This window comes from Anomalospiza imberbis, chromosome 8 (assembly GCF_031753505.1).
Source record: "Anomalospiza imberbis isolate Cuckoo-Finch-1a 21T00152 chromosome 8, ASM3175350v1, whole genome shotgun sequence".
NCBI classification, from domain to species: Eukaryota; Metazoa; Chordata; class Aves; order Passeriformes; family Viduidae; genus Anomalospiza; species Anomalospiza imberbis.
The window spans coordinates 11,552,761-11,580,409 of NC_089688.1; the positions used below are offsets into that span (position 1 = coordinate 11,552,761).

The following is a 27,649-nucleotide window of genomic DNA, read 5'->3' on the forward strand; positions in this document are numbered from 1 at the left end:
ATTTATTACTCTGGCAAAACCTAAACATTAGCAGCTGCTGCCTCCTCCTCGCACTCCTCTGCATCTCCAAGGATCTCCTGTCAGCTGTGCCAGTGGTGGGGTCGGAGCAGCGAGTCCCCCCAGGGCCGTGGAGCCGCGGCCAGGGCTCCTCCTCGGGCCGGTCCCGGCGGGGGCCAGCGGGGCAGCTGCCACACATCACTGACAGATTGCCTTGGGCTGGCCGCTGTTAGAGAGACACCAGCGACACGAAAGCCTCTCGGGAGGAAAGTGCAACCAGCTGGAGATGAGGTAGGAGTGGAGGGGGAGAGCGTGAGCAGGAAAACCGCAAGACTCTTGTGCCTGCTAAAAATGATTCCCACCTAGTAATTTTAGCAGCTGTTGTGTTCTTCTGCCTACCTTCCTGCACGAATTTTAAGTAGGAGGTGAGTGAAAAAGAGAACGGGGACAAAATTTCCCCCCACCCCCCAAAAAACCTCTGTATCTGCACATTTTTAACTTCCCCTTGATCCCAACTTAAAGACACAGTCAGTTATTTTCCCTAGTTAAGTGGGTCCTGGCTGGGAAAAAGGGATGAAAATTCACACCTGTGTTTCTCAAGGGTGGTTAAAAATAGTGACCTGTTAGGGAAGGATGGAGTGACACAATACCTTCTCACAATACCTGCACAATACCTCAGACCTGCAGGGCCAGGATGTGGTTGTGAAATGTGGCTTTCTAATAAATAAGAAATGAAGGGAGCCATGAAGGCATTGCTCCCTCCCACCAGGTGAAGGAGGGTTTCTCTCCAGCATGTGCCAGCATGGGTCCCAGCAATGCCCTGCCTCTGCCTGGAGGTGCCCCAAGGAGCAGCCAAACAGGGAGGTCACTGTGCCTGTCCCCTCACCCTGCAGCTGCTCACTCACAGGTGCAGTGGCTGTGCTTTGTGAGGATGGGGGAGGACACCTGCAGAAGCCCCCTCAGAGCCCTGCGGTTAAGCAGGTGCTCTGTTGAAATACACACACACCCCAAAGCACTCACAGCAAGGGCTGCTGGAAGTGAACTGACATTTACACACAACCTGAGTCTTAATCCCCCTAAAAATATATATGTATAGTGAACACAGGCTAACACCAAGCAGAGTGCATGGAGTGCTACCAATCCAGAAGATGAATCTCTCCCTCAGGGGCAAGTGGTAGACTGGAGCAGCAGTTCTAGAGCCTGAAGTTTAGTTACCTGCTCATTTATACTGCTCAGTCCCAGGACCTTTGGGACCTGACCATTTTGCTGAATTCCTGAGAGATGATGAGGTGTGCCTCTGACTAAGTTATCCTCCACTCTTCTCAAACTCTAAGAATCCCAACAATGATTGAATTTTAGGGGTTTGTTCACTTAACCAGCTAATAAATAACAAACACTTTGAGTCAGCATTATCCTCTAAAATGAGTGCACTGAACTCAAGCCAAAACCACCAGCAATTTTATTTCCAGCTATGCTGCAGGACATCTTCACCACTGACAGAGCAAGCAACAGGTACTGACAACCTTCTGCAGCAAGGTGCCTCAAATCTTTCTCATGTAGATATGGCATCTATAGACAAACAAGCTTGTCTGCATTCAGATCCACTTTAACAGAACCAGATCCCTCTCCTACCTCACAGTTACCTCCCTTCCTCTTCCACCATTTATAGCTCACAGTGAAGGTCCTCCTGCACCCCACAGGTGCTTAAATCACACCCTCACCAGTTCCTGACACCCTTGGCCTCAGCTCTGATGAAAGTTAAAAAAATACCTCTTTGCTCCTGTTTGCATCCCAAAGCAGTGAACCACCAGCCTTTCTGTCCTACAGCTCCCCCAGCCTTCCTCTCCAGTGTGCCAGGGCACTATGAGTGACCTGTGCTGGAGCTGTAGTTCCTTCTCTTGGAGTATTTGGGGAGAAGTAAAAACCACTGCTGATATCCACGTGCCTCTGTCTGCCCTCACCCAGCTGGCTACTGCTGGGAAACCAGTTTTGCTCATAAGAAGCAAAGTGTCCTCAGTCTGCTCCCACAAGGATGGAGATTAAGAACTGGGGAGTGAGGCAGGGGCTCGGCCAGCCTGAGGCACGGCTTGGCCCTGATGTGGGGCTCCCAGACCTCAGCCAGGGCAAGGGGAAGAAGTTCCATGGGTGAGGCACTCGTGCCTTCCTGATGCTGCAGCTCTTTTCTCTCCCACATCTGGCAGCTCACCCACAGCTAATGCAAGGTGCAGGCTGTGGGTGGCTGCAGTGCCCCACAACAGATGTATGGACCACATGGAGGCAGGAGAGCAAGGAAAAGGCATATCCAGAGCTGTACTGGAAAAATCAGAGCTGGTACTGGAGAAGTAATGCCAAGGCTCAGGAAAATTGTTGCCAAGGTTCAGTTTCCAGTTCAATAGTGCAACAAATTGATGTTTTGAGCCGTGAAGATCCAGGACAAAAATTCACCTGTGACCAGCTGGTCCATACGATGTTTTTAACAGTCAGCCCTAATTAAGAAATCGCCAGGTCAAGATTTGAAAGTTTTTTACTTGAAGGTCAATGGATTTTTAGCCTGGTCGCTTCTAAATTGGGTAGAATGTGCTTGTCCAACTACAATTTCTCAGCTAGCAGCAGGACATGCAGATTGGCCTTGAAATGCCACATAAAATGATTTGTACTCTCAGTAATTCACTTCTTTGAGGTTCTGGTTATTGATATATTACTACCAGCAGAGTATACAGCATTACAAAAGAGAACAACACTTTGTACCTCAAATGTCTTGACTTCAAAGCATTTAAACTTTATAAACAAAGAGACATAGCCTCAGTCTAGCACCAAAGAAAGCAATTTATGTAAGCAGAAAGTCTGGAACAAATAATTAAAACACGAGACTAAACAAAAACATTTGTGAGATTGTTGAAACAACTTTGAAATATAAACTCATTTTTTCTGTGTATATTTACTTGCACTTTACCTAAGGGTGTGCTTTCTTACTTGTGTTGCATCTGGAAGCACATCAGTGGTAGCCACGTGAAGCTCTCTGCAGGCTCTTTTCCTGGAGTGCCCCAGCCTCATTCCAGAGGCAGTCTGGGTGTGCCAACCTCTCTGACAGTGTACACATGTTTATTCTAAACATCCAGGTGAAAAATGGCAGAAGCACACCTGCCATCCTTCTGCTTTTCTCAGAGCCACAGCTCCATAGTAAGTACTTCTGTCTTCTGTGACCTATCACAGTTATGCAGGATTTCTAAACACGAGTTCCCCAAAAAACTATTCTGGCCAATACACTCAGATTCAACATCTTCCATTACATCTCAGTAAGCCACTGCTCAGGGCAATGTACAGCTGCGGTTGGGAAAGGCACTACTTTACTAATTTGTCTCATCCCGCAGGAGCTGAAGCAGCCGCTCAGGGACAGTGGGGTGCAAGACACACAGCGGCAGCGTTGGGGGCTTCGGGAAGGCGGGAGGGCAGCTCAGCGCACCCCGGGCGGCACAAGGAGGCTGCGGACAGCCGGCCATGACCCCGCGCTCGAACGCGGGCCGGGCCCGCCACTGCCGCGGGCGCGGGGCGCCACCTGGCGGGCAGCGCGGCCGGACACCGAGCGCTGGCACCGGGATGGACAGGGATGGAGCGGGACACCGAGCGCTGTGACCGGGATGGACAGGGATGGAGCGGGACACCGAGCGCTGTGACCGGGATGGACAGGGATGGAGCGGGACACCGAGTGCTGGCACCGGGATGGACAGGGATGGAGCGGGACACCGAGCGCTGGCACCGGGCTGCACAGGGACGGAGCGGGACACCGAGCGCTGGCACCGGGCTGCACAGGGACGGAGCGGGACACCGAGCGCTGGCACCGGGATGGACAGGGACGGAGCGGGACACCGAGCGCTGGCACCGGGCTGCACAGGGATGGAGCGGGACACCGAGCGCTGGCACCGGGCTGCACAGGGACGGAGCGGGACACCGAGCGCTGGCACCGAACTGGACAGGGATGGAGCGGGACACCGAGCGCTGACACCGAACTGGACAGGGACGGAGCGGGACACCGAGCGCTGACACCGAACTGGACAGGGATGGAGCGGGACACCGAGCGTTGGCACCGGGCTGCACAGGGATGGAGCGGGACACCGAGCGCTGTGACCCTGCAGGACAGGCACAGACAGGGATGGAGCGGGACACCGAGCGCTGGCACCGGGCTGGACAGGGATGGAGCGGGACAGAGCAGGACACAGAGTGCTGTGACCACGTAGGACAGATATTTTTAGACCAGTAGTGAGAGGCAGAGCAATGCACCATCACCCCCCACCTCTTGCTGGCTGTACCTGAATGGCACCACGGTTTCTCAGCACCAGCAGATCAGACCCATCACAAAGTCAACAGCATAGAACAAGCCAGATAAGCCCAAGAGGTTTCTGCTTCTCATATTCCTGCTTTCAAGAAAGGAACAGACTATTTTTTTTTTTGTGGCAGTAGTGTATTTAATAATTTTCATAAACAAATTAAGAGAATGCACAAAAAAATTGTTCTTGTATCCAAGTGAAATACGCCAAACCAACACAATTTAATATTTAAAAAATACTACAGTGATTAAGCAGCTACAGTGGAAAGAATAAAAATATTTTCAATTCAATTTTTTGCAAAATTACATTCTAAATACTACCTTGCACACGAGTGCAACCCCCAGTGCAAAAAACATCCAGTACAAAATAGTTTTAAACCCACATATCATCCTGAAATGAAAACAAATTCACATTTGAAGAAAGCCATCACATTTTTTCTCTTCTCTAATGAGATTATTGCACAAAACAATCATGTGCTTTTTCCCACAATCATTGATACTTTACAGCCTTAGTGATTCCAAAGGCAATGGTGTGAGATTCCAGCATTTGTTGCTGCTCAAGCATGCCACATAGAACATACATTCTGCTTTTTACAAATGAAATGTCTTGAGCTGCTCCACTGAAATGTTTCCTTCTCGTGCATAAACCCCAACAATAATGATTTTGCTGCACTGATTAGGCCTTGTGATTCTGTGGTGACCAGTTTTGACTGATGATGATGATGCACAAGAAGAAATCATAATCCAAGTAATACCCAAGTTGGGCTGACTTCACAGGATCAACTTGATAGAAAGGCAATCAAATCTATTTCTCACTCAAGCAAGCTCACTATACTGATTATATTCTCCAAGTACAAAAACAGGCCATATATTGAGAACTGAGCTGTATTCCTCATAGAACCAGATCCCAGAGCAGAAGCACACTTCAAGTTCACAGTTCTATAATAATAAAAGTCCTGAGATTCTTTGGCTGGATTGAGGTGAGGTCTTATTGCCAGGTAGAGCTTCAGTAGTAGTCTAACTCAACCTAAAGCAATTTACTTAACCCAAAAGTCAAATTGTTCCACTGAAGCAGGTAAGGTAGAGTTTATTTTTAAAAAGTAATTTGAGACTGTAAGAAAGACTAAACCAGAATTAATTTTTAAGAAACCCACAGATGCCCATTGAATCTATTGGATAGAACTTAACTGACACACAAAGAAAATGCCAGTGTTGTTGCAGACAGCCTTGAGAGCCCTGGTCAGTAGTATTGCTTCAAAATGACGAGAAAAACAACAGAACAAGCATTTATTAGCTCCAAAGGAAACACCACATTTCTCAATTTATACCTAACCCCCAACTGCAGAACCCCTGCTGTCAACTCCACCACCCATTCTAAGAGCTGAAACATCCAAATACTAAGGACAGTATCAACACTGCAGTCAGGTACACCCTGGGTGACTTTAGCACTTCTTGAAAAACACAACGGGACTCTACCAAACCAATGTGACTACCATGGTGGTGAAGTTGCAACATGCTTCAGTTACTATTTTATGGTTTTAATCAATATTATTCAATATAAATATAAAAGTTGGACCAAGTTAAATTAAAAAAAAATGGTTCCATAGGTGCTACTTGTGAGATAAGAAAAGTTTGGCTGTTTTTATGATTCATTTTTCACAGCATCCAAGTTGTCATGAAGGGTAGGGCAAAAGGTTAGGACAGCTGGCCACAGTCAGTAATGACAATCTTTTTGGAAGGCTTTCCACTCTTGGAACCAAAGCTCTCAATTTTTTTCACTACATCCATTCCTTCCTTTACATGCCCAAAAACAACGTGCTTTCCATCTAGCCTGTAAAACAAATATACAAAGGCAGTTTTACTTAAAACAACATAAAGACAGTGTTAGCAGATCTTCATAGCTCTCACCTGCTGACCAACTCTATGGCAAAGGCTCAACTGCCCTTCAAGCAACATGAAGCTTTATAACATGACTTTAGCTCTGGACCTTAGAAACATTCTGAGGGATAGCAGCCTTGTTGCTGTCACAGTCCTTCCTCCCTCAAGTAACAAAATCAATTTATTTTCCATTGGAATGAAGTAATTCAGAAGTAAAAACAAAACAAAGAATCAACCAACCAAACAAAAAAATATCAAGCCACAAGCAACATAAAAAAAACCCCTAAGAAAACCCCAAACCCTCCAGATTCAGGCATCAATTAATGAGGTTAATCTGCAGGGCTGAGAACCTACCAGTCGGTTTTTGCAGTGCAAATGAAGAACTGGGATCCATTTGTGTTGGGTCCTGCATTGGCCATTGAAAGAACACCTGGAACAGCAGCAGCAGCTCGTTAGACTGGTGTAACAGGAATGCAGTGGAAAAGACAATTTTCCCCTGCACATTTAGACTAAAGATTGACAGAAGATGTGATGGTCTCACAGTATCTCCAAATAATTTCTAATGCCAATTTCTTGCCTTGGACTATTCCCTTCTGCCCAGCCTCCCTTGGTTCCAGAGCAAGTGTTAGTAACATAATTAGCTGTACATGCCCTGAACGCAATTAACACCAGCTAACCTCTCCTGTTGTTCAACAGCAGCAGTCTCCTGGGACAAGGAAGTAACAATGCAAAAAAGAGAGACTACAGAATTTAATCAGATATTCTTCTATATGGCCTTTCCTTTGCTTTTTCTGGTGTTAATTTGAGCTTAAAAGGACATACCTATGTTACCTACTAAATAAGAAAATCCAGATCACTATCACTTTGTTTTACTTCTGCAGTAATCTCCAAGTAAAAATTGAAGTCCATGACTTATGAAAGCAGTAATTTCACCTTTGGAGAATTTTTAAGCCCCTTATGGGCCGGCATGTATTTGTAGAGCAGTCCACACAAATAAGCATATGCCAGGGACAACACATTGTTAAATTTCTTTGATACTTCTGTAATTACCAAGTGACCCGCAAATCTAAAAAAACCTTATTTTTTTAAAAACACATCTTCATAAACAATGCTTAATTATAGGTTATAGTCATCAAAAGGTAAAAAGAGAATGTTTATTTACCAGGTCCTACATGCTTAAGTATGAAATTTTCATCTGGAAATCTACTGCCATAAATGGATTTTCCACCGGTTCCATTATGATTTGTAAAGTCACCACCCTGAAACAGAAACAGGTATTAACTCTACTAACACACATGGACTATTTCATATCAGAAGTAATGTTATTGCACACACACACTTGCTCTAATTTAAAAGTGACAACATTAAGAAATTTTCTTCAGGTTAAGGATGAGCATGGCCACTCAATTTAGAACCATATGAAGGTACAGTCAGGCTAAAAATTTCTGCTCCAGATATTGCTGATATTCTCCTACAACCATCTCTCTGTGTTACCAGCCTTTCTCACAGAAGTGATGCAACAAACAGCAGTAATTTTAAGAAACACCTCAAAGGCCTCAAAACCAAATCACCTAAGTGCATTACCACAGGTAACACCTCCCAACTCCTTTTTCCCCCTCCTTTCTTCCAACAGGTATAAACAGTGGTCAGGATCTCCATTATTACCCTTTGCTATTTCTAGGTTTTGTTGTTTGTTACACCAGGGCTACGTTAAGCTTATGTTAGCTGACTCCATGCTGCTTGCCAGAAGAGATGTGACCACCCGTCTCAGGTTAAACACAAAAAACCAGTTCAAACCAAAAACACAGCCACGGTGACTTGCGAAGGTGGCTCCTAACCACTGCTCCCAGCCACGTGCCATCTCCTCTGCAGGAGTGACACCACCTGTGCCAGAGAGAACTCATACACAACAGGTACTGCATGTGACCTTCAGCTTCCCCTTGTCACCCTGAGTAGTCTCCTACAGGTGGTGTCACAGTTACTCCTACGCAGTCCCAGAACTATGTGCTGCATGCCATGTGCAGACGTGGAATTGCCGAGTCCCGGATATGATGGCCTTCAATTAGGCCATACCAATTGCCTGAATCACATTAACGATCCATCTCAACAAGTGCAGAAGTCACTATGGTTTTCTCTCACTTGAAAATTGCTGAAACCTATGACAGTATTTCCACTTCAGCAATGACCTCTGAGAAATTCCTAAACATCAATTCATTATCTCACCATACCATCTCATATCCTGATTTCCAGTCCATCTGGAGGGCCAAAGCAGGGCAGGCAAGCAGAACAGACTTACATGGAACTTCACAAATTCGTGACAGAATTCAAAGAAGGGTTTGTATTTTTTAAATTTTTCTGTGTTTCTGATCCCAGAAAGACTTCTAAACTCTATCCCTCTGTGAATATCACAAACCCTTAGTTTGTATTTTGAAGGCAGGAAAATAGGTTTTTTACAGCACACCTGTCCCTTTTTTTCTTCTTAAAAATAGGTCATACAAATAGGGCTTCTTGTTCCAATAGATGTGTTTTTTGCTTAAAAAAATAATCGAGGATGGGAGACAATCACATTCATCAGTTAATAAATAAAGCACGCTTACTGATAACCTTCAAACTTTCTTGAAATTTTCTCAGGTTTTTTACAAAGCCATTCAACAATGCAATGTTGTTGAAATGTACCCTTTTTTAAGATAAGAGAGGACCACCAAGAATCAAGCGCACTACAGCAGCTCCATCCTGCTCATATGCCAAGCACAGTATAAAAAGAAGCTTTCAAAAGGTTTGTTGTTATTTTAGTTGCTGCTGTTTAAGAAAAAATTGTTAATATGCATGGGCTGTTGTCCAGAATTTCAGATCTGTTCTTTAAACCAAAACAAAATCCATGTTAGGTGCATCACCCCAAGAATCAACCCCGACCAACCCTTCTAGTTTCCCAGTTTCCTCCGCATTACAAAGACATTAAAAAACCCCTAAAACACATTGTCTATTGTGAACAGATTATTCTGCTGGGAATAAGGAATGGACACACTGTTTCATTAGCTCTCAGAGAACAGTAAGGTGACTGTCATTCTACCCACAACTGCTTCTCCCAAGCAAGTGCCATGTTGTCAACTCTGCCCCACACCAAAGTACACTGCTCTACTACAGCAGAAAGCCTTCAGACAGGCTTCTTTTGACCGTCTACACATAACTTACGTTTATTTGTACAAAAGACGAGCTAAGCAACAGCCATTGCAAAACATCAGAAATGCAAGTCATGCTATCACTTCTTTGTTGTTTTGTTAGCAAAGGTTAGAGCAGAGCCATTTCAAATGTTACTGCTAGTCTGTTTCTACAAATATGTAAACAATATAAAAATAAATTTAATAACAAAATTTTAAAAAGCCCCCAACATTACCTGGCACATAAATGAAGGAATCACTCTGTGAAAAGTGGATCCTTTATACCCAAATCCTTTCTCACCAGTACAAAGAGCTCTAAAGTTTTCTGTAGAAACAAAGCATAAAGTATTACATTCTGCATCAGATGTGGCAATACAAACACAACTAGATTAACCATGTCCCAAGATTATACACTTCAGAAACTTGATTGCATCTTTAAAGTATTATCAATCTATTAGTTATTTCCATACTTTAACAAAACCCTGGTAATAAAGCCAAGAAAACAAAGCTTATTTAGCCTCAGGACAGGGTACAAACATAAGCCTTTTCCATCTCATCTCCCTTTTATTTTGCTGTGATTGCAATTCCCCAACTCCCCCCACCTTTGCCTGCAGTCACAGGTTTCACTTTCTGACTTGTATGCCTTTGTTCTTTATAGCAGTTGTGAGGATTATGTCTTTTTTTTGAGGATATTTGCCTACTAGGAACTAAAAAGTACAAGTTTTTTTCAGAACCGCTAAATAATCAGACAAGGAAGGAAACAAATGATAAACCACAAGAACTTTCTAAAATTAATTCACTAGTGACCAGTAAAAAAAAACCCCCACATATGCTTTGGAAACTCTAAGAAAGACCATCCCTTTCACTTGCCCTTCCCCATTCGCTCTGGGGTGTGATCTTAATGCCAGCAAGTGTGGTTTTAAACGTATTTATTCAGCACTGTTAACCCAATATATGAACTGTACTATCTTGGTGAAAATTGCCAAATTAAACTATCTGCAAAAGTAACAAATTCCATTTCCTTACTAATACTTCCTGTCATATTTCTCCATATAACAAATGGGGATGGAACATGAAAAAATAGTTGTAAAGGGTAAAATAACCTACTCCTTCCTGCAAATCACAATCTATAACTACTTAAGTACGAAATTCTGAAGATGTTGCCTCACCTGCTGTCTTTGGGACCACGTCAGCTTTCAGCTGTTAAAGAAAAATAAACAGACAAATTCATAAGTCAGCCTTTTCAAATGTACATAGAAAAACATTTACATGGGAGACGGGTACAGCTGAACCCCTCTCCCAAAGTGGTGAGTTATCTGAAATCACAAAACATCAAAAATTCCATGAATACCTCAAAACTTTCCAAGCATTTGGCTAGCAATGAAAAATATCCCCTCAATGACGCTTTTAGCCAGTTAATGAAGAGCCACTTGAGCAGTGTTATTGATCAATACAAAACTGAATGGTAACTAAGAAGAATCTTCACTATGGACCCCAAGGATCAGAGTTTGAATACAACTAGAGAGACCTAAGTCCTCCTCCACTCCCTGCACAGAACCAGCAGTTGAAAACGACAGAAAAGGCAAAGGAAACAGAAGAGCAGAAACTGAACATCAAAAACAACTTATGATGTTACATACACATTTGCAACCAGCGAAAACTTCTGATTTTGATTACTGTACATCTTTTTACTAATCTTAAAAGGGACATAAAAGTGGCCATACCAGCCAGACCAAAGTTTTACCTAGCTGGACATCCTGACAGTGACCACCAGCAGACACCTTGAAACAGCATGTCTGCAATAAGAACTTAATGTTCCTTGCCCAGGCTTCTCTTCTCAGATGACTATAATTTGCAGCTGATGATCACGACAACTTAACAAAAAATTCAAGGTGATGCTGCAATGCTTTCAGATTTTCTGTAAACTGGGCACACTAAAAGACTTTAGCATAGAAATTAAATGGTACCACAAGAAGTACAGGAACATTAATGCTATTTTTCTTATAATACCAACCAGATTTTTCATTAATGAATAAGGAACTTGAAGAGTATTATTTTTACCCATGACTCCCCAAAATGCTACCTCCTGAGAGCACAAGAGCTGGAAAACTCCAATTTATTCATATGCTAACACTGTCAATAAATAAAAATATACTGGACTCTAGTCTCAAAGGAGCCTCTTTTAGAGAGAACTCTGATGAATTACATTTAAAAAAAATTCTACAAATACAGACCCAAGGTGGAGGCAGAAGGCCACACTGACTTTGCTCAGCAGGCAGCACGCCTAGGAGCTTTGTTGGCTCTCCAGTGCGTGGTTCTGGAGCACAGCCCTCACTCTTTCCCACACACAACGCATCCACACACAACACATGCCGGCCCTAAGGTCGCACGTACATAACGTGTACACGGTGCTCACGGAGATTACAGACGTGTTCCTCTTCAGGCCTTCTTTACACGGCCGAGCATTTCAGAGACAGGATTCTCAAGGAGGGAGCCAGCTGGTAGCCGGCTCTTGAGCTTGCTGCCTTCCCAGCAGCGCGGCGCCCTTCGCTGCACGTGCAGCCGGAGGCTCGAGGAGGAGGCAGCGCCTCCGGAGCTGGACACCCTCAGGATTCAAACGAACCACACAACGAGCGCCCAGCAAAACACAGGCTGGAGCTGGAGGCGCGCCTGAAGGGCTCCACGGGCCGGCTGCCCCAAGAGCAGCAGCCCCCGGCGGGAAGGTGAGGGACCTCGGTGCCGCTGGGACACTGCTCGACCCTCTCAAGGCAGCGGTACAGCAGTAAGCTCATTCTTGTTCGGTATTTCTGCTTACACACTATGCAAGTGACCTTCTTTCGACGCTCCCAGCCACACCAGGGCCGCGGCCTCTCCCCTAGCCGTCCCGTGGGATGGCTTTAGGGCACCGGCTGCGGGCACAGGTGGGCCGCGGCTCAGCGAGAGCAGTGCCCAATCCGAGCCCTACCACCGCCCTCTCGCTCCCGGAAAGGAGCCCGGAGGGCAGCCAGGCAGCGGCTCCGGCAGGCGGGCGAGCCCCGCCATCCCCCGGGCCGCTCTCCTGCCCGCCCGCTCTGACCTTGCCCGCTCCCCAGCCGCCATGCCCGGGGCCAGGCCGCCCTCCGCTCCGCAGCACCGTCCCCTGGGCCCTGCGCCGGGCGAGCTGCCCGCAGCTCCCGCTCCCCTACCTCCAGCACGACGCGTCCCAGCGGCTGGTTGTCGGCGCCCACGTCCAAGTACACCACCGGGTTCGGCGAGCCGGCGCCGGCCCCGCTGCAGCCGCGGGTACCGGCCGCCCACATGGAGGCGAGCCCCGGCGGCGGCAGCAGGTCCCCGGGCGGGCGAAGCAGGCGGCGGGCGGCGCTCAGCGCCAGCATCCCGCGGGTGGCCAGAGCGCAGAGCGGGCGCTGCGAGTCACAGACGCGGAAAAACTCAAGGACGCGCCGCCGCTGCCCCGCGGCCTTTATGGGCTCCGCCGCGGCGCCGCAGCGCCCGCTGGCGGCGACGGCAGCAGCAGCAGCGCAGGGCGAGATGGCGGCTGGGGCTGAGGCGCCCTGGGGCTGCCCAGCGGGCTGAAGGCAGGGCCCGGGCGGGGTGGAGTGAGCTAAACGCAGGGCCCGGGCGGTGCCCAGCGGGCTGAAGGCAGGGCCCGGGCGGGGTGGAGTGAGCTAAACGCGGGGCCCGGGCGGGGTGGAGTGAGCTAAACGCAGGGCCCGGGCGGTGCCCAGCGGGCTGAAGGCAGGGCCCGGGCGGGGTGGAGTGAGCTAAACGCAGGGCCCGGGCGGAGCCCAGCGGGCTGAACGCGGGGCCCGGGAGGGGCGGAGCGGGCTGAAGGCGCGGAGCCGGCGGCCAGCGCCGAGGACCCCTCGTGCCCTCCCCGCCCACCATTGCAAGTCGATTGTTAGGGGCTGTTTGGCGGGGGCTCGTTTGTCCGTTTGCGTGTGGGTTTCTTTTAGGGTTTTTTGCACATTTCCTCACGGACCCCTTACCCCAGAGACCAACAGAGACGGGAAAGTTTCTAAAATTTTATCATTCCACACAGCGGCTCCGGAGAGCACCTTGGCGGGGAAGGCGGCGCAGCTGTCACAGGTGCGGGATAATTGGGATCAGCGGGGACACGGGAGTCACGGGCTGCCCGTCACTCACCGACAGCTCCCCGGCAGTTTCGGCACTGACGCGTCTCGAAACAGGCGGTGTCCCTGAGTCACCCCGCGCCGCAGCCCCCGGCCGTGCGCTCAGCATCGCTCCAGAGCCCGCCCTGCGCTTGGGGCCGCAAACCTGCCCGAGCGATTACAGAAGAGAGTAACAGCAGTCCCGGTTTAATACAGTGAACTGTCGTTCGTGTTTTATATGAAAATAACAACACGTATAATTTTAAGTTTTCTTAATTTAGCAACTTGGATGACAGTACTCTGTACATATGTCAGTCATATTTAGATATTACTTTGAATTCTCCAGTTGCCATCCTGATTCCAGGTATAAGTACTTCCAAAAGTTCTTCAAATTCTTAAGGCCATAAGATGTCTAAAAAAAAAAATCAAGCACGATTCTAATAGTTTTCACATTTCTTATATTATAAATTAGAATTATTCTAATGAAGGTTACAGTAATGCAACCAAGTAAACTTTCGATCCCACCTAAGTTCTTTGTGTCAAGCATCTAAAAGCATCGGTGAATGTCAAGCATCGGTGACATTCACTGAATGAACAGAAAGCTGTCAATCAAGGCACTGCCACGACCACAAAGATCAGGGCAGGACTATAACGTCAATTACAAACAATGGAGGACGAACACCATTTTTCAGGCACATGCTCCAGAGAGACCCTTAACTGCTGATGCTGTAGGGATGACTATAGCAGGTACCACACTCTGTAACTACAGAACCATATAAAGCTATGTCAAAAGGTCCATCTTGCCCTGAGGGTCCACAGAAATGCCTAAGGAGGAGTGAAAAGGGAGGGGGGAGGCATGTATTATAGGCCAGTATGCTTTCAACCTGCTACTGCTTTCACTCTAGAGGACTTCCTGAGCTGACTTTGGTATGTAGCCATCTTTTTTTGTTGTTGTTGTTGTTCCTCCCACGTACTTATCCACTCATTGGACCAGTTTTAAATCATCAGCTTCCTTGGTGATGAACTGGAAGCTGCCCTTCCACAGGCCTGCTGCCCAGAGCATCAAGAACCTGTTTGAATATTGCTCCAATTGCCTTCATCAATGTGCCTTACTTCTTGTGCTGGAGGAGACAAATTGTTTGGTATCTATCTTTGTTATACAGACCTACAGCTCTTCTCTCATTTCAAGACTGAAGAGTCACAGCCAACTCAGTGATTATTTATAACAAAGCTCTTCCATGTCTTTGGGTCATCTTTATTATCCTTCTCTGAGCTGTTCCACTTCTACAGATTTTTGGGATAAGAGGCACTTTGCACAGTATTCAAGATGAGGATGAACAATGACTTACTTTGTGCATACAACGATATGCTGGTATTTTCTATTTCTTTACCAATAACCTAAAGGTGATTTTTTTTAATAAGAGCTAAATCAGCACTTCTACCTAGCTTGTCATATCTTCTCAGCTTCAAGTCTATATTCGGTAAATTTTGACTTCTGTTAATCTAATCATCAACCAATTTTCTAGTGACCATAAAAAACCTCACACTCCTTTTTAATAATGTTTTAATTGAAGTAGCCACTGGAAGCCTAAATCAAAATTACATGTTCTGTTTATACCTAGAACAATGGTTAGATCTGGCCCTGAAGGATTTATTATTTAATAAACAAAAGATGAGCAAAAGAAAATACCATCTTGTTTCACACTTAGGAAACACAGTGAAACAGCTTTGAACTATTTTGCTCAGAAGAGTTCACAGACATCTTTGGTAGAGCAAACAATAGTTTTCCTCATTTGCAGGCCTTGGTGAGAAGACAAAACAGCAGTGATTTTTGTATTTGAGAATATGGACTGAATTATTATCTCTAGGTTTATGCAATGGAGCTACTAAATCACTTGTTATGGTCTACTCCTGCAGAGTCAGATGAATTACAACTCATGAAGACAGCTTGACTAGGAACTTGTGAATTACAGAGGTCACTTTCCAAGAAGGACAGAAAAAGGTCTCCAAAAACTGTCAAAGGCCACTATATCACTGCCAAATGAGGCTTAGAGCTAGCTCAGCAAACTGATATGATTTTAGGGGAGCTTTGAACACATCCATTTGTAGACTTGTTCATCGCTGAAACTGTGCAACATGTGGCAGGGAGATAAATATTAGCTGGAAAATGAGTGCACCCACACTAAACTAGTTAGGCAACAGAGCAGACAAAAGTCAAAAGAGCTGCTTCAGCAGAGCTCTCGTGGATATGGGTACCCGCCCTTACAGATTTCATCATCCTCTCTCCCTTCCCCCATAATGACATAGAAGTTAGAGATGGATAAACAAGGAGGGCCCTTTTGAAATTAGTTTCTAAATGCATAATTTTAAAAACCACCTACTAAAGGACCCTTCTTATGTTGTAGCAGAGAAATTTTTGCACAGGAAAAAGAATCTTGAATGATACAAGAACAGAATTTCATGCTGATATATAACTTATAACTTCAAAGTCTTAAAAATGCTGTTCAGTAACTGATTAAATATTACCACTGCTGTGCCAAGACAGGCAAAAAACAAGAGCTGTCAAGTGGCTCTTCCAAAGAAACAGAAGGAATAAATGCTTGAAAGGTGACCTAAAATTTGGGAATTTTGATTTCAAGGGTCTTGAAATGGTGTTACCCCAGCAGACAGACAGTTCACTGATGAAAAGGGGATATGCATTGCTGATTCTAACTGTCCAGCTGCATGCCTACTCATTTGTGACAAAGGAATGTGGGTTAATTGTTAATCTTGGACTGATGCTGTTGGCAGATGTGATAAGACTGCATTTTGCAATCTACCAAGAATGCATGTACATGGAACTCAGACCAGTCTGTGGCCCATTTTGATATGCTCTTCATGGTGCTGGACCATGCTTGGACCATGCAAATAAAAACTCAAATACAGGCTGCAGTAATCTACCATTAAGTGCATTGCACAGGAACATCACTTATACTGGGGTACAGGGAATTCCCAGGATACTGATTTTGACATTCATAAGAATGAATGCACATATGGGACATGGTTATCTCAAGGACTCTGCTAATCAGGACTGTTAGAATAAGGAGAGGTCATACAGGTACTCAGCTTGATTTTAAGTGAGGAGAGCAGGAATATGCAGTGGACATTCCCACACTCCACCTGCAGAGCCTGGATATGTTGCACTTCAAAAGACTCAGCCTAAAATTTTCTTCAAGGTTTTGGCTAAGCTAGAAGATGAGTGAAGAGCTGGAAAGGAACTCTGTGATCTGTGTCTGTGATATGCATTTATTTATGAATGGGGACTGGAATGGGGGAGATGGTGAAAGACCTCCATTACACTAAGTGATTGCAGTGTGAAATTAAACTATACAAGAGCTCAAAGGGCATAGAGTGGCCACATAGGTACACTTAGGGATAAAAAGAAAAATGCTAATAAATATTTCCCCTGATCCACATTTCCTCTTAGGAAATTGTAGTAACTCAGCTCACTGCATGAACATTCTCTCCAACACACATTGTACTTAAAGGAGCAGTTTCCCCACATGACTTCATTCTAATTACCTACAAATAGTCATACAAGAAAAACCTCAATCCACTCATGCTCTTTACAGCTGTGATTAGCATTTTCATTTCAGAACTTCTGAGTGACATTGCTTGCCCGGAATTCATTACTCAATCTCCCTGCATAATGCATGGCAACCTGCTGCTGATGTGTCACAGTGCCTCTATGCAGTGCCCAGGGCCTGCAGTGTCCCAGAAGTTTGTCCATACACTGCAACAGCTGCCAACAGATAGATCACAGCAGCCTGGCAAAGCACTTAGGCATTTTAAATGTACTGGTTTTAGGTTCCAGGAAAAATGCAGCTACTACTCCCAGTGGCCTCACAAATCTTCAGGACATCAATAGGTGGTTTGTCTGTGGGTAGGGGAGATACTGCATACTTAAAAAACAGTATTAAGAGTTACAGGAGCCCTTCTACCTTTAAAACCACAGAAATTTCAGTTGTAACACAACTTGAAATTTACAGGGATCAGTTCAGTTAATTTACCACCTCTGGTTCGAGGAACAAGTAATTAGGGAATAGTATTGGAAATATTTTAAGAATTGGTAGTCATGATACTTCATGTTGTATAAGTAAGATGAGACTGGAGCTTTAATCAGCTGCCTGGTAAAGACTTGGGTTTTCCTTGAGTTTGTCTTGTGTGTAAATCTATAAAATACAGATCTATACCTATATTTAATATAGATATAATATGCATTTTGTATAGCACATCTTTGAGACAACAGCTGCCTCTGTACCTTGTATACCTTGTATACTTGTATAAGATGAATTATCCTGCCTGCTCTAAACTAATTCTAACAATAACCATAGTTTTGGGACATATTATTTAGTTGCGGAACTTTACACTTGGAAGCTAAAAATGGTCAGACAACATCAGTTTGAACAAGAATCACCTAGACATTAAAGGCTTTAGAGATGTAACAAATCTAAAAAAAGTCCACCAGTTAATCTGTAATGAACAACTCTGCTGGAAGCAATCTCACCACACAGAATCTCAGATTCCTCTTTGCTTTTTTGCTATTTCCCTCCTGAAAGTTTTGCTTACTTTCAGCATGTAACAGCAGTACTACATGAGTTAGCATGGAACCTTATGACATACTTGTATGACATAACTGCACGTGACCATCACCTGAATACACAATGTGCCACCAGCTGAGCTCTCAAGTTGTCAGAAGCAAATTAACTTGTGTCACATTTACAGTCAAATAACATAATCTCTGGATAATGAAGCATTTGGTGAATGTTTTGAAGCTAAGGGTAAAAAATTCTTTTCTCTGATTCAGTGGCACTTCTGCACATTTTGCCATCAGTTTGATAGTGGCAATATGGAAGCCATGCTTCTTCCCAGAGGGACCATCATTCATAACTTGGAAAGGAAATCTGCTAGGAGTTCTTGTGAAGGAATGTATTCTGAATGACTTTTTGAACTGGGTGTTACAGCCAGTCACTAACTAGATGTGTAAATGGGTAAAATTCACTGATCTTCCATGTCTTAAAAATGTACATTCTGAGAAACACAGAAGTAAGGAAAGGGAGCAATGATTATAATTGTGAAATATAAAAAAAATTGAATAAATTTCAATAAGTATTTAAAACACACTCAGACTTCAACTCCAGCATTTATTCAACAAATATGGGGAATTTCAATTGTTTTTGCAAACCAAAATATCAAAAAATTGTATTTCTCTTTTTCTAGTGTTTAACTACTTACAATTTCTTAAAATTAGTAACCTATCTCTGTGTTCACAATAATCAATGTGTTCATATGAGACCAAGGTGACAAATTAAATGTGCCAGAATATTTTTAGCAATATCTAAAACAACCAACATCATGAAACAGCTGTGGACAAACTGGAAAGTCAATTAAAAATAACTCTGACCTATGGGAAAACCAGAATCGATAATCCTAAATCTACCTCTTAGGATGTCTAATAGACCCAAAACAGGGCAGAGAAGCCAATGTATTTAGGAGTGGTACATACTAGTGTTAACTTTGCTGTGTGTAACTGGATCTATCAAAAAGTATGGTGAGTTCAGTATTTGGAAAGATACTGTACAAACCAAGCAGACATATTCAACAGACGGGGAAGGAACCTTATCTCATCTAGTCCATGAAAGGGAAGGATTTTAGCAGAAGGCTGTACTTAAATTGTAGGAAAGCAATTATGGTCTAGGCAAGGAGTATCTGGAAATGTGGATGAACCATGTGGCAAACCAACCTGTCAACCCACCTGTGCCACGCTGTGTGCTAATGCCTGCATGAGCTGTGATCTAATTGCTCTCTGCTTTCTTTGCAAACAAAATTGCATCATTGATTAGGTTCCTTGGGAGCCACTTTTATATTCCCCTGGAAAATTCTGTAGACTGATGGAAACAAGATATCTCAGCAGAAGCTTTCAGTGGTCTGAAACAAGAAAAATCTTGTGTTCTTTTTAGACAGAACAAATATGAGTAGTGCATTGTAGTGCATTGATGCAATGACAGACATTAGGATCAATATCCTACCTAAGAGTCAGTAGGATTTCATTGACACAAAGTGGAAAACTGTAATAAGGTGACACATTGGTAATAATTAAAAATGTAAAAAAGAAAGGTTCATGACTGGAACCTTTATGAATGCAGGAAGATTTGTACAGATGTGGAATTTAAGCAGATAATAGAGAAGTGAGTTCTGGTTAATTACACATGCAAATATAAGACTAGGTACACAAAGGTAAAAAACACATTCTTTAATTTTAAAGGGAAACTGAGAAGGAAAACAAAGAATTACATATAGAGTATCAGGTGAGTGTTGTACAGCTGTTTTATATGCTAACTAGGTTACTTTAAATGAAGGCAAACAGGTCTATGCACAGGACTCCCATCCCCATTGTCCAAGCAGAAAAAAGACAATAGGTCTGTCCCCCTTCCATGTTCCTAATTGTTTTCAACGTTACTCCTGTAAAAAGCACGGTCAAGTGCATGGCAACAGAATACAATGTGCACAAACAAAATAACATGAATCAGAGATCATCCTGATGAGGAAGAGCAGAGAAGAAATGCAGGGAAATAAGCTTGTTCTGAAGTTGTTCAACAATTGATTAGCATGTGGATCAACAGAGAAGTCACAGACAGATACTCGTGTAGGTGGCTCTGTGGAAGCACATAAAGAGTGCATGACACACAGAACACACTGCCAGGACATAGGAGACACCAGCATCAACTGTATACACGCATCTTACCCATCCTGGGGTCCTCAGGTGCCATCTGGGAGAAATACCACTTTCAGGATTGTTGCAGCCTCTGCAGACTTCAAAGCTTGAAAAATGTACAGTGCTTAGGGACATCACGAGCTTTCGTCGAGCTGTACAGTGCCAAAGTCAGTTTGCACTATGTCTTGTTGACACTTCTGGGGAGCTTCCAGGGAAACAGAATACCTAAACCAAGATAGTTATTAATTATGGGCTGAAATGGATAAATACTTTTTGATTCACTACAGTGTACACTATAACTCGGTTTTATTATGTTATCCAAAAAATTCCACTGGAATGGGTAGTGCTGCCAAGGAAGACACAAATTCAGAGTCAGAAACAAATTATTTTTACCAATTTTGAGAAAATAAATCCCTAGTCTAGATTTATACATACATACATATATATATATTTAAGCACACACACACTTGTGTGTATCTCAATCAACAACAAAGACTAGTGCCCTTGTGGAGGTGTGGAATAATTGCTGTATGTGCTTGCATAGATACTCATATTGTGAAATGGTTGGTTGTTCCGAGGTATTTGAATGTATTTCAGAGGTGGGTTCTGCCTAAACGCCTTCAGAAATACCATCTGCAAATAGAGATACTCAGTAGATCTGTTAAAACAAGTTCTCAGATGCAGTGAGTGATGCCTGTGGCTCCGTTCTGTGCAGAACTCCACCAGGACAGGACCTCTGTGTGTTGATGATATCCTATGTGTACTCCCTGTGTCACCATTCAGGCTGCTTACAGCTGAACAGGTGGGTAAATTAAGCAGGTTCGTAACTCAAAGGCTGCATTTAGAAACCAAATGCTTCAACTTTAAGATGGAGATGCGTTAAGAAAAAAAATTACCTAATTTCACTTTAATGACAGGTTCCAGTTAAAAGAAAACTATCAAATTTGGAAGAATTTAAAACAAAAGTTCTAGATGTTTAATATCTCCACATGTGCCAATTCCAGAGAGAAGCCATCCTTTCCTGTTATTCATATCACATAAATATTTAATTTCAAAGTAATTATTACTTGTTTGAGAGAGAGGCAGTGCCCTGCACACTGAACAACAAGTTACCAATGCCTTGCTTGGCAGGGAGTTTTTCTGTGTGATCCCATATTTGCATTCATAATCTTTTTTTATCTTTGGTCTCCAGGGTGGTTCCCACCTTTCCCTTCCTGCACCAAGTCCTGCTCTGATTAAAAGGTACACCGCATGCAACTGACTTCCACATTAACTCAAACCAGGGAGGACAAAGGGGAAGTTCATGGTTTCAAAATGAAACTTAAAATTTACAAATCAGCTGCCAATTATTCAGACCTTAATTTTGCAAATTTATTTAGGAAAAAAAATTTAACATGAGCAAATGAGAATACTTCAGTGTTACAATAGAGTATATAAATGTCTAGCAATAGTCAAATAATTTGATCTTTAAATACAAAATAACCACATGAACACCTAATATACAGGTTTCATCTGAATACATATTTATTAGATAAATATTAGGTTGTCACATCATCTAACTACATACAGTTTTGCAAGACTAAAAATCACAATTATTTTTTCTGACCAGTTTAAAGTATGAAATGATTGCATTGTACTGTACATACAATGTACAAACAAAGACAATGGCCATTTTTGCATGTTACCTCAGATTGTACTTTTTTTTTTTTTAATTCTCCTCTGATCGTGATATCAAAAATTGTACAAAGTATGAATTTGGTTACAATTTTTTTTTTTTTTTTTTTTAATCCCCGTATTTTTCTTCATTATTTCTGTAGCACCCTAAAAATACACAGGTGATAGACTAGTACACGTAAGCTAAATATTACATGTAGATAAAACAAAACAAAACAAAGGATCAGAGTATATTACAGAAGTGAAAGTGGAACAAATGCTGAGACTCCACAAACGCTAACAAACAGGATTCATTTTCCACATAAGATGGAGCTTCAAGCTTTTTTTTCCTGCGAAATAAAAACAATGCACATTCCAAGGAAAATGAATGCATTTCTGTTAACATGTCTCTATTTGTCATTTACATATGTACAGCTGTCCCTTGAGTCTCCGCTGCAGACACTGGCGTGTACTGTCAGTCCTATAATAATGTCTTGGCAGCAGAACTGTAGATCTCTGTGGGTTCTTTCCCAGATGAACTTCCATAGGGAAACAATTAAAAGGTAAACAAACAAAAAAAAAAAAAAAAGAAGAAAAATGCTACTGGAATCTTATAATAATTAAGCTTTAAAAGAAATGACTGTGATTACCCTATTTGCTAGGTTTTTCCCACTAAACTTTAGTATGGCAGTGAACAGATAAAAAAATAACTAAATTTTCAGAAGCTTTTTCATACTGACTTCACTATACAGTACCTGATTTTAGGTGACAGATAAATTTTAAAACTGTCTCAAATGTCCAATGTTTGGGTGATGGGTAAAAATTGTACTTTCCTTTTTAAGTTCTGCTTAGAAACCAAGTATTTCTGTAAGTTTAAAGATGTCAACCGTCTGCTTTAATTATCTATTACTGTACAAAGCAGATGCCAACACTACTCCAAACATATTGCTAATATCTATGGGGCTTTTTTTCCCTTTATGCTTTCCAACAGGTACTTTTAAATGATACATTTTAAATACTAGCAGTTAGCAAAAGGTCAATCCTTAACATACCTGGCTTAAAATACTAATATTGTGTTTAAGAGAAAATTAATTTTAGGTGACTAACTTAACTGCTCAGGAATCAGTGGAGAATGAAAACATGAAATAGAATCAATTAAAAAAATCAGAGCAACCAGTTCCAACTAATAGTGAGAAATCTTCTTTATTCCCAAACCTATGGCTTAAGGAACTTACCCCCCAAATAGAAAAAAACTAACTCTAAGGGCATAAAGTCAGTTTATCATTAGCCACCTCTGCACATGATTTCCAGACCTATATAAAAAAATGCAGCAATAAAACAGGGGGAAACTACTACAGCAAAATGGCTACACAACACATCCGTATCAGTAACTGAACAATGGTCTTTCCTAGGAATTGTGTGATAGCAGCACCACACCACAACCATATTACCATGTATTACACCAAGGTTCTTTAATATTCTGCACAGATCCTCTACAGGTTGTCAAGCCTACATAAGAAAAAAGACACTTCTAAGCAGAATAAAATATACTATACTGTTTCCCTCCCCCACCCACCAACATCCCTAAGTGTCTTTGCCCCAGTTTCAGAGACTGGAGCACCAGTACAGCGATATAAATACGGTACCATAAAGATTTGCTGCTTCCCTTAGTGCATCTTTACCTGGTCAGACAGCTGGTCCTACGTGTTCTGCTCACTTGGGCAAATGAACAAACTCTGCCATTACCAGCTCACAATCACCCACACTCAATGAACACTGGTTGATCAGTTGGGGTTACTTTTTACCTAGGCAATCACTTTTTCCCTAGGCAAACACAATTATGTTTCCATGACAGAGCTGGGCCCTCATTATCCAGGTACTGCCTGATGTATCAATTTATTCATCATATAAATGGATATGAAATTTGGGCTAACTTACCAAAAGAAAACAGGGGGGAAAAAACCCAAAACCCAACTCCCTTACTCTGTTAAAGAACCCTCAATTTTCTTTTTTAAAAAAGGACCCATATTTTTCTTCAGACAAGGTATTTAAAAACACCAGCAAAAGTATAACCAGGTCATGAAAATGTTGAATATTATCAAAGACGATACTAAAATATTCACAAAGATATTTACAATAGCAATTCTTAAAATAATTGATTTTGCATAATGAACAGCGCCTTTCTTAAAAAAACTTGAAAGAGGAAAAATATAAGTGTGGGACCATTTCTACTTAATACGTTGACAGATTCAATACTCCTACTGGAAAATAAAAGAACTAAACCGCCATTTCCTTTAATATCTACAGCAAGGTGCTGCTGACTAGCATATATATACCACAATGCATGTACAGCAGTAGTGGAAAACATTAACAAAAAAAGCAAAATAAAACAAAAAATGCAGAGAATTTACAAATATGACTTTGGTGAGGAAAGCAAACCCAGAGTCGTAAGCACAGAGGATGCCATTTACAGCACTGCAAACTAAACACAGAGGGCTAGAAAGCTATCTAGTCAAACTGACAGAAACAAACAAAATTTTGCCTGGCACTTCAGATTAAAATGCATTGTGACGAGCAAATGAAGGGTGTTTGACTGCATTTGGGAAGAGGAAAAGGAGTAGGGTCAAATATGCTTTAGTATCAAAAGAAACAAAACCAGTAACTGTACAGTGGGGAAAAGCTGAAATGTTGCACCACGAGGGCAAAGTTGGCACACATGCACTTCTTACACAGCTACTGTACATCATTTATAAGAGAGAGAGAGAGACAAAGAGCACAGAAATGGGCACAGACGCAATAGGAAGCTCATGCAGGAGCAGCAACTACACGAGAAGCAAAGATCACAGGGGCAAGACAGTAATTATGGCAGCAGGGTCTCTTGAGAGCAGTAGCAATCTACTGACAGGTACTTTATTCTCCCCACACTCGGTCCTTCAGAAGAAAGAGCTCATCCCAGCAGCCAAAGTTTAAAAAAAGAAACTGAAGGAGGAGAAAAGGAAAAGGCGGAAGTATCTGTAACAGTCACGAAAACAGAATGCAAAGTAAAACTAAAATGAAGCTGTAAGACGTCTGTCCAATGTCAATGCCCCTTCTCAAGCTGATTATTAAAAATAATTATGCAGAAAATGATGTTACTCTCCCTCCATCCTGCAATGATTTCCTCGCTGCCTTCAACCCAGCTTGTCTTACTATGCATTGTGCAGTACAGACAGTGACACAAACTCTTGGGGCACCGAAGGCTGTAGGTAATAATCAGGAACAGTTTGGTTTGCATCCCCCCTCCCTCTCTTTTCCATTATGCATGGTATACATGGCAAAAAGATCTATTACAGCAATCTCTACAGCTGGATGTTAACACAGTCAGAAATGGTACTGATTTGAAACCAAATCACAAAAATCCCTAAACATTGCAAACTTTAAAAAAATATTCCTGGGTGCTTCCAATCTGTGTGCTGGGCCAGAGGAATCCTCTGCAAAGAGATGGTAAAGATCCCTGTGCTTGCAGAAATCCTGACACCCACGGCTGCGGCCTGAAGATCTCAGGACTGAAGTCGCATTAGCTAAACTGCTGGCTCCCTCTGACAGGCCTGTGTGTCTTCCCTAACTTTGCCACTTGACTGTAGGATTTGTGCTTTTTCGAGCTTTGTAGGTGGTTTTTTTTTCATTTTTTGTGTGGCCAGGACAATAATTCCAAGGCAAACCCATGGCTGGAGGGGGGCAGAGGAGAAGTGGGATAGAGGGAGATACAGTTTCAAAAAAATGGAAGAACAAGCATTGTAAAGACACTCTGAGACGGGTCAATTAAAGACAGTTCCATTCTGTTGATTTTTCTTCCCTTGCCAAGATTCGGTTTTGCCAAGATACTTCACACTATGTTTATCACAGAACTCTCTCTCTAGAAGATGAACACCAAATGGGGTTTTCAATAGCTGCACAACTGTCTATGCTTCTTTGTCACATGTAGCATGGCAGACTCGGAGATTACTGCATTTATTTAACTTTTGTATTATTTTCTCCCGTCACTTTCGCAGTCTTTGAAGCTAACAAAAGCAGTTCTGAGATGAAGAAAGCAGGGAGTGCACCATTGGATCGAGTTGTGAGGTTTTTTTCTTCTCTTGTGGAAAAGGAGTGTTAAGATTCCTCGCTGTGCAGCCACACACGTGTGAACAAGTGAAAAGGATGGTAGAATACATATGGTTTCAGTTGTTCTCAAAGAGAGACAGAAGGTCATCATTGCTATTGCTTGGCAAATCAGGAGGATCCAGGTATGAAAGCAGCTCATCTGGATTTGTGAGTTCTGGAAGCAGCTATAAAATACAAAGATAAAATAAAAATTACAGATAACAGAAACACAACTGAGAAAAGAAAGGGATTAAACACCACACATTCCTAGAATCTGGTTTTCACAACAATATATCCAAATACAACAGAAGGCAGCATCACAAGCCTAACACCCTCAGATGATGCAGTATCCAATTGCTTGTGCAAGTCTCTGTGACTCAGTTTTTACCTGTGAATTACATTATTATCTCAGGGTTTCTCATTCCACCTCCCCATCATATTGCCTGGCTCGTGATGCCGACAAAAACTTCTGGATAAATGCTCATTATAGATGTTTCCTATAAAACACTGCATAAACATTTGAAACATGCACTTTGAGTAATCCATATTTGAGCTTTAAGGTAGATGGGCAAAGGCTGGTCTGGCTCTCACACATTAGTTTGATGGCCACCCAAAGCCTGCATCTCTACAGAAGGAGGCAGCCCTGTCCTTTCCTCACCCTCAGGAATTCAGTGCACTGATCTAAGCTCTGGGACAGTGACCTGGAGCAAGAAATTCACCCAGGGTTAAAGCAATCAACAAATCAGGGAAAGTGGAAAAAAAAACAATTGAGGAGGAGTATGGAGAGAGGAGTGGCAAGGCAGCTGGGTTAAGTCCTTCTCCTTTCTGTGGCAGGAGTTTACAGTGGTTGGAAGTACTTACTTGACTGCAGCATTACATGCAATTCCAGACATTTCAAAGGGTCACAGGTATAACACTCCATCCAACAGAATATGACCTAATCTGCACAGTGCTTTAAAGTATCAAACTGAATAGCTATGGGACTTCAATTAGTATTTCCATTAATACTGTATTCCGATTATAAAATTTTGTTTTTCAAACCATCACAACACATTCTTCTTGATCTGACAGATGACAAGCACATTGTAACTCCTGGGTTGTGCATCAGGCAATGTTTTCTGCTCTATAATGCATCTCACCCTTTCCTGGGCAAATATAAAAGTGTCATATATAAAAAATTGCAGGGAACAGTTTGTAATAAAGCCCTTTTATGTTCTGCATTGTTTTAGAGACAGAAAAATATGGACTGTTTTAAAAAACTTAGGTACAAGAAATTAATTTTAAGTTGTTCTATGTTTTCAAATATTATAAAACCAAAAGCTTCACTACTTCAATTTAACAAATAAACACTGTATTTATATGCTTCTATTACTCTTGTGCAAATTAAATTTCATTTTCTAACATTATATGGATAAACAAAATTTTCAACAAGCTAAACATGAAATGCCAAAGAAAGTTTATTGCTTTCTAAGCATTTTGAAATAATGCAATGTCAAGTTTACATAAACGGAAACTCCCAGAAGGAATCTTCTTCTTAAGCTACCACCTCATTTTATTCATGATAAAAATGCTATTGTCATTGTACAGAGATATGAGACTTTTAAATGTAGTTCACCTACTATCATAATTTTTATGAGTATATCATAAAAACCCA

The 27,649-nt window shown here is 42.5% G+C and overlaps 2 protein-coding genes and 1 long non-coding RNA gene across 21 annotated transcripts in view; all 3 read right to left on the reverse strand.

The window, feature by feature from the left end:
- Positions 1–5,594: 5,594 nt before the first annotated feature.
- Positions 5,595–12,835, reverse strand: PPIF (peptidylprolyl isomerase F). The gene is made up of 6 exons (XM_068197340.1): positions 12,543–12,835; positions 10,527–10,557; positions 9,594–9,682; positions 7,362–7,458; positions 6,554–6,629; positions 5,595–6,152 (listed from the first exon to the last, which is right to left on the reverse strand). The coding sequence occupies exons 1-6, from the start codon at positions 12,729–12,731 to the stop codon at positions 6,017–6,019; spliced, it is 618 nt and encodes a 205-aa protein (XP_068053441.1). The 5' UTR covers positions 12,732–12,835; the 3' UTR covers positions 5,595–6,016.
- A 1,309-nt stretch (positions 12,836–14,144) lies between these two features.
- LOC137477949 (uncharacterized) lies at positions 14,145–17,241 on the reverse strand. The gene is made up of 3 exons (XR_011001302.1): positions 17,028–17,241; positions 15,844–15,900; positions 14,145–14,291 (listed from the first exon to the last, which is right to left on the reverse strand). It is a non-coding gene; the product is annotated as an uncharacterized lncRNA (long non-coding RNA).
- A 2,502-nt stretch (positions 17,242–19,743) lies between these two features.
- ZMIZ1 (zinc finger MIZ-type containing 1) overlaps positions 19,744–27,649 on the reverse strand; it is a 717,720-nt gene continuing 709,814 nt past the window's right edge. For 18 of the 19 annotated variants that reach the window (XM_068197344.1, XM_068197354.1, XM_068197360.1 and 15 more), the window contains one exon: positions 21,721–26,180. In XM_068197344.1, coding sequence (XP_068053445.1) covers positions 26,073–26,180 — 108 coding nt within the window. In that variant the 3' untranslated portion in view covers positions 21,721–26,072. Of the gene's footprint in view, positions 20,426–21,720; positions 26,181–27,649 lie in introns of those variants that run through there. The other variant, XM_068197351.1, reaches the window with a different exon arrangement.

Excerpts from the sequence above, each read along its gene's own strand:
- PPIF (XM_068197340.1), bottom strand. The coding sequence starts at position 12,731 with ATGCTGGCGCTGAGCGCCGCCCGCCGCCTGCTTCGCCCGCCCGGGGAC. Across the intron at positions 10,558-12,542 it reads TGGGACGCGTCGTGCTGGAG|CTGAAAGCTGACGTGGTCCC; the intron begins GTAGGGGAGCGG and ends TTTCTTTAACAG. Across the intron at positions 6,153-6,553 it reads TGCACTGCAAAAACCGACTG|GCTAGATGGAAAGCACGTTG; the intron begins GTAGGTTCTCAG and ends TTTGTTTTACAG.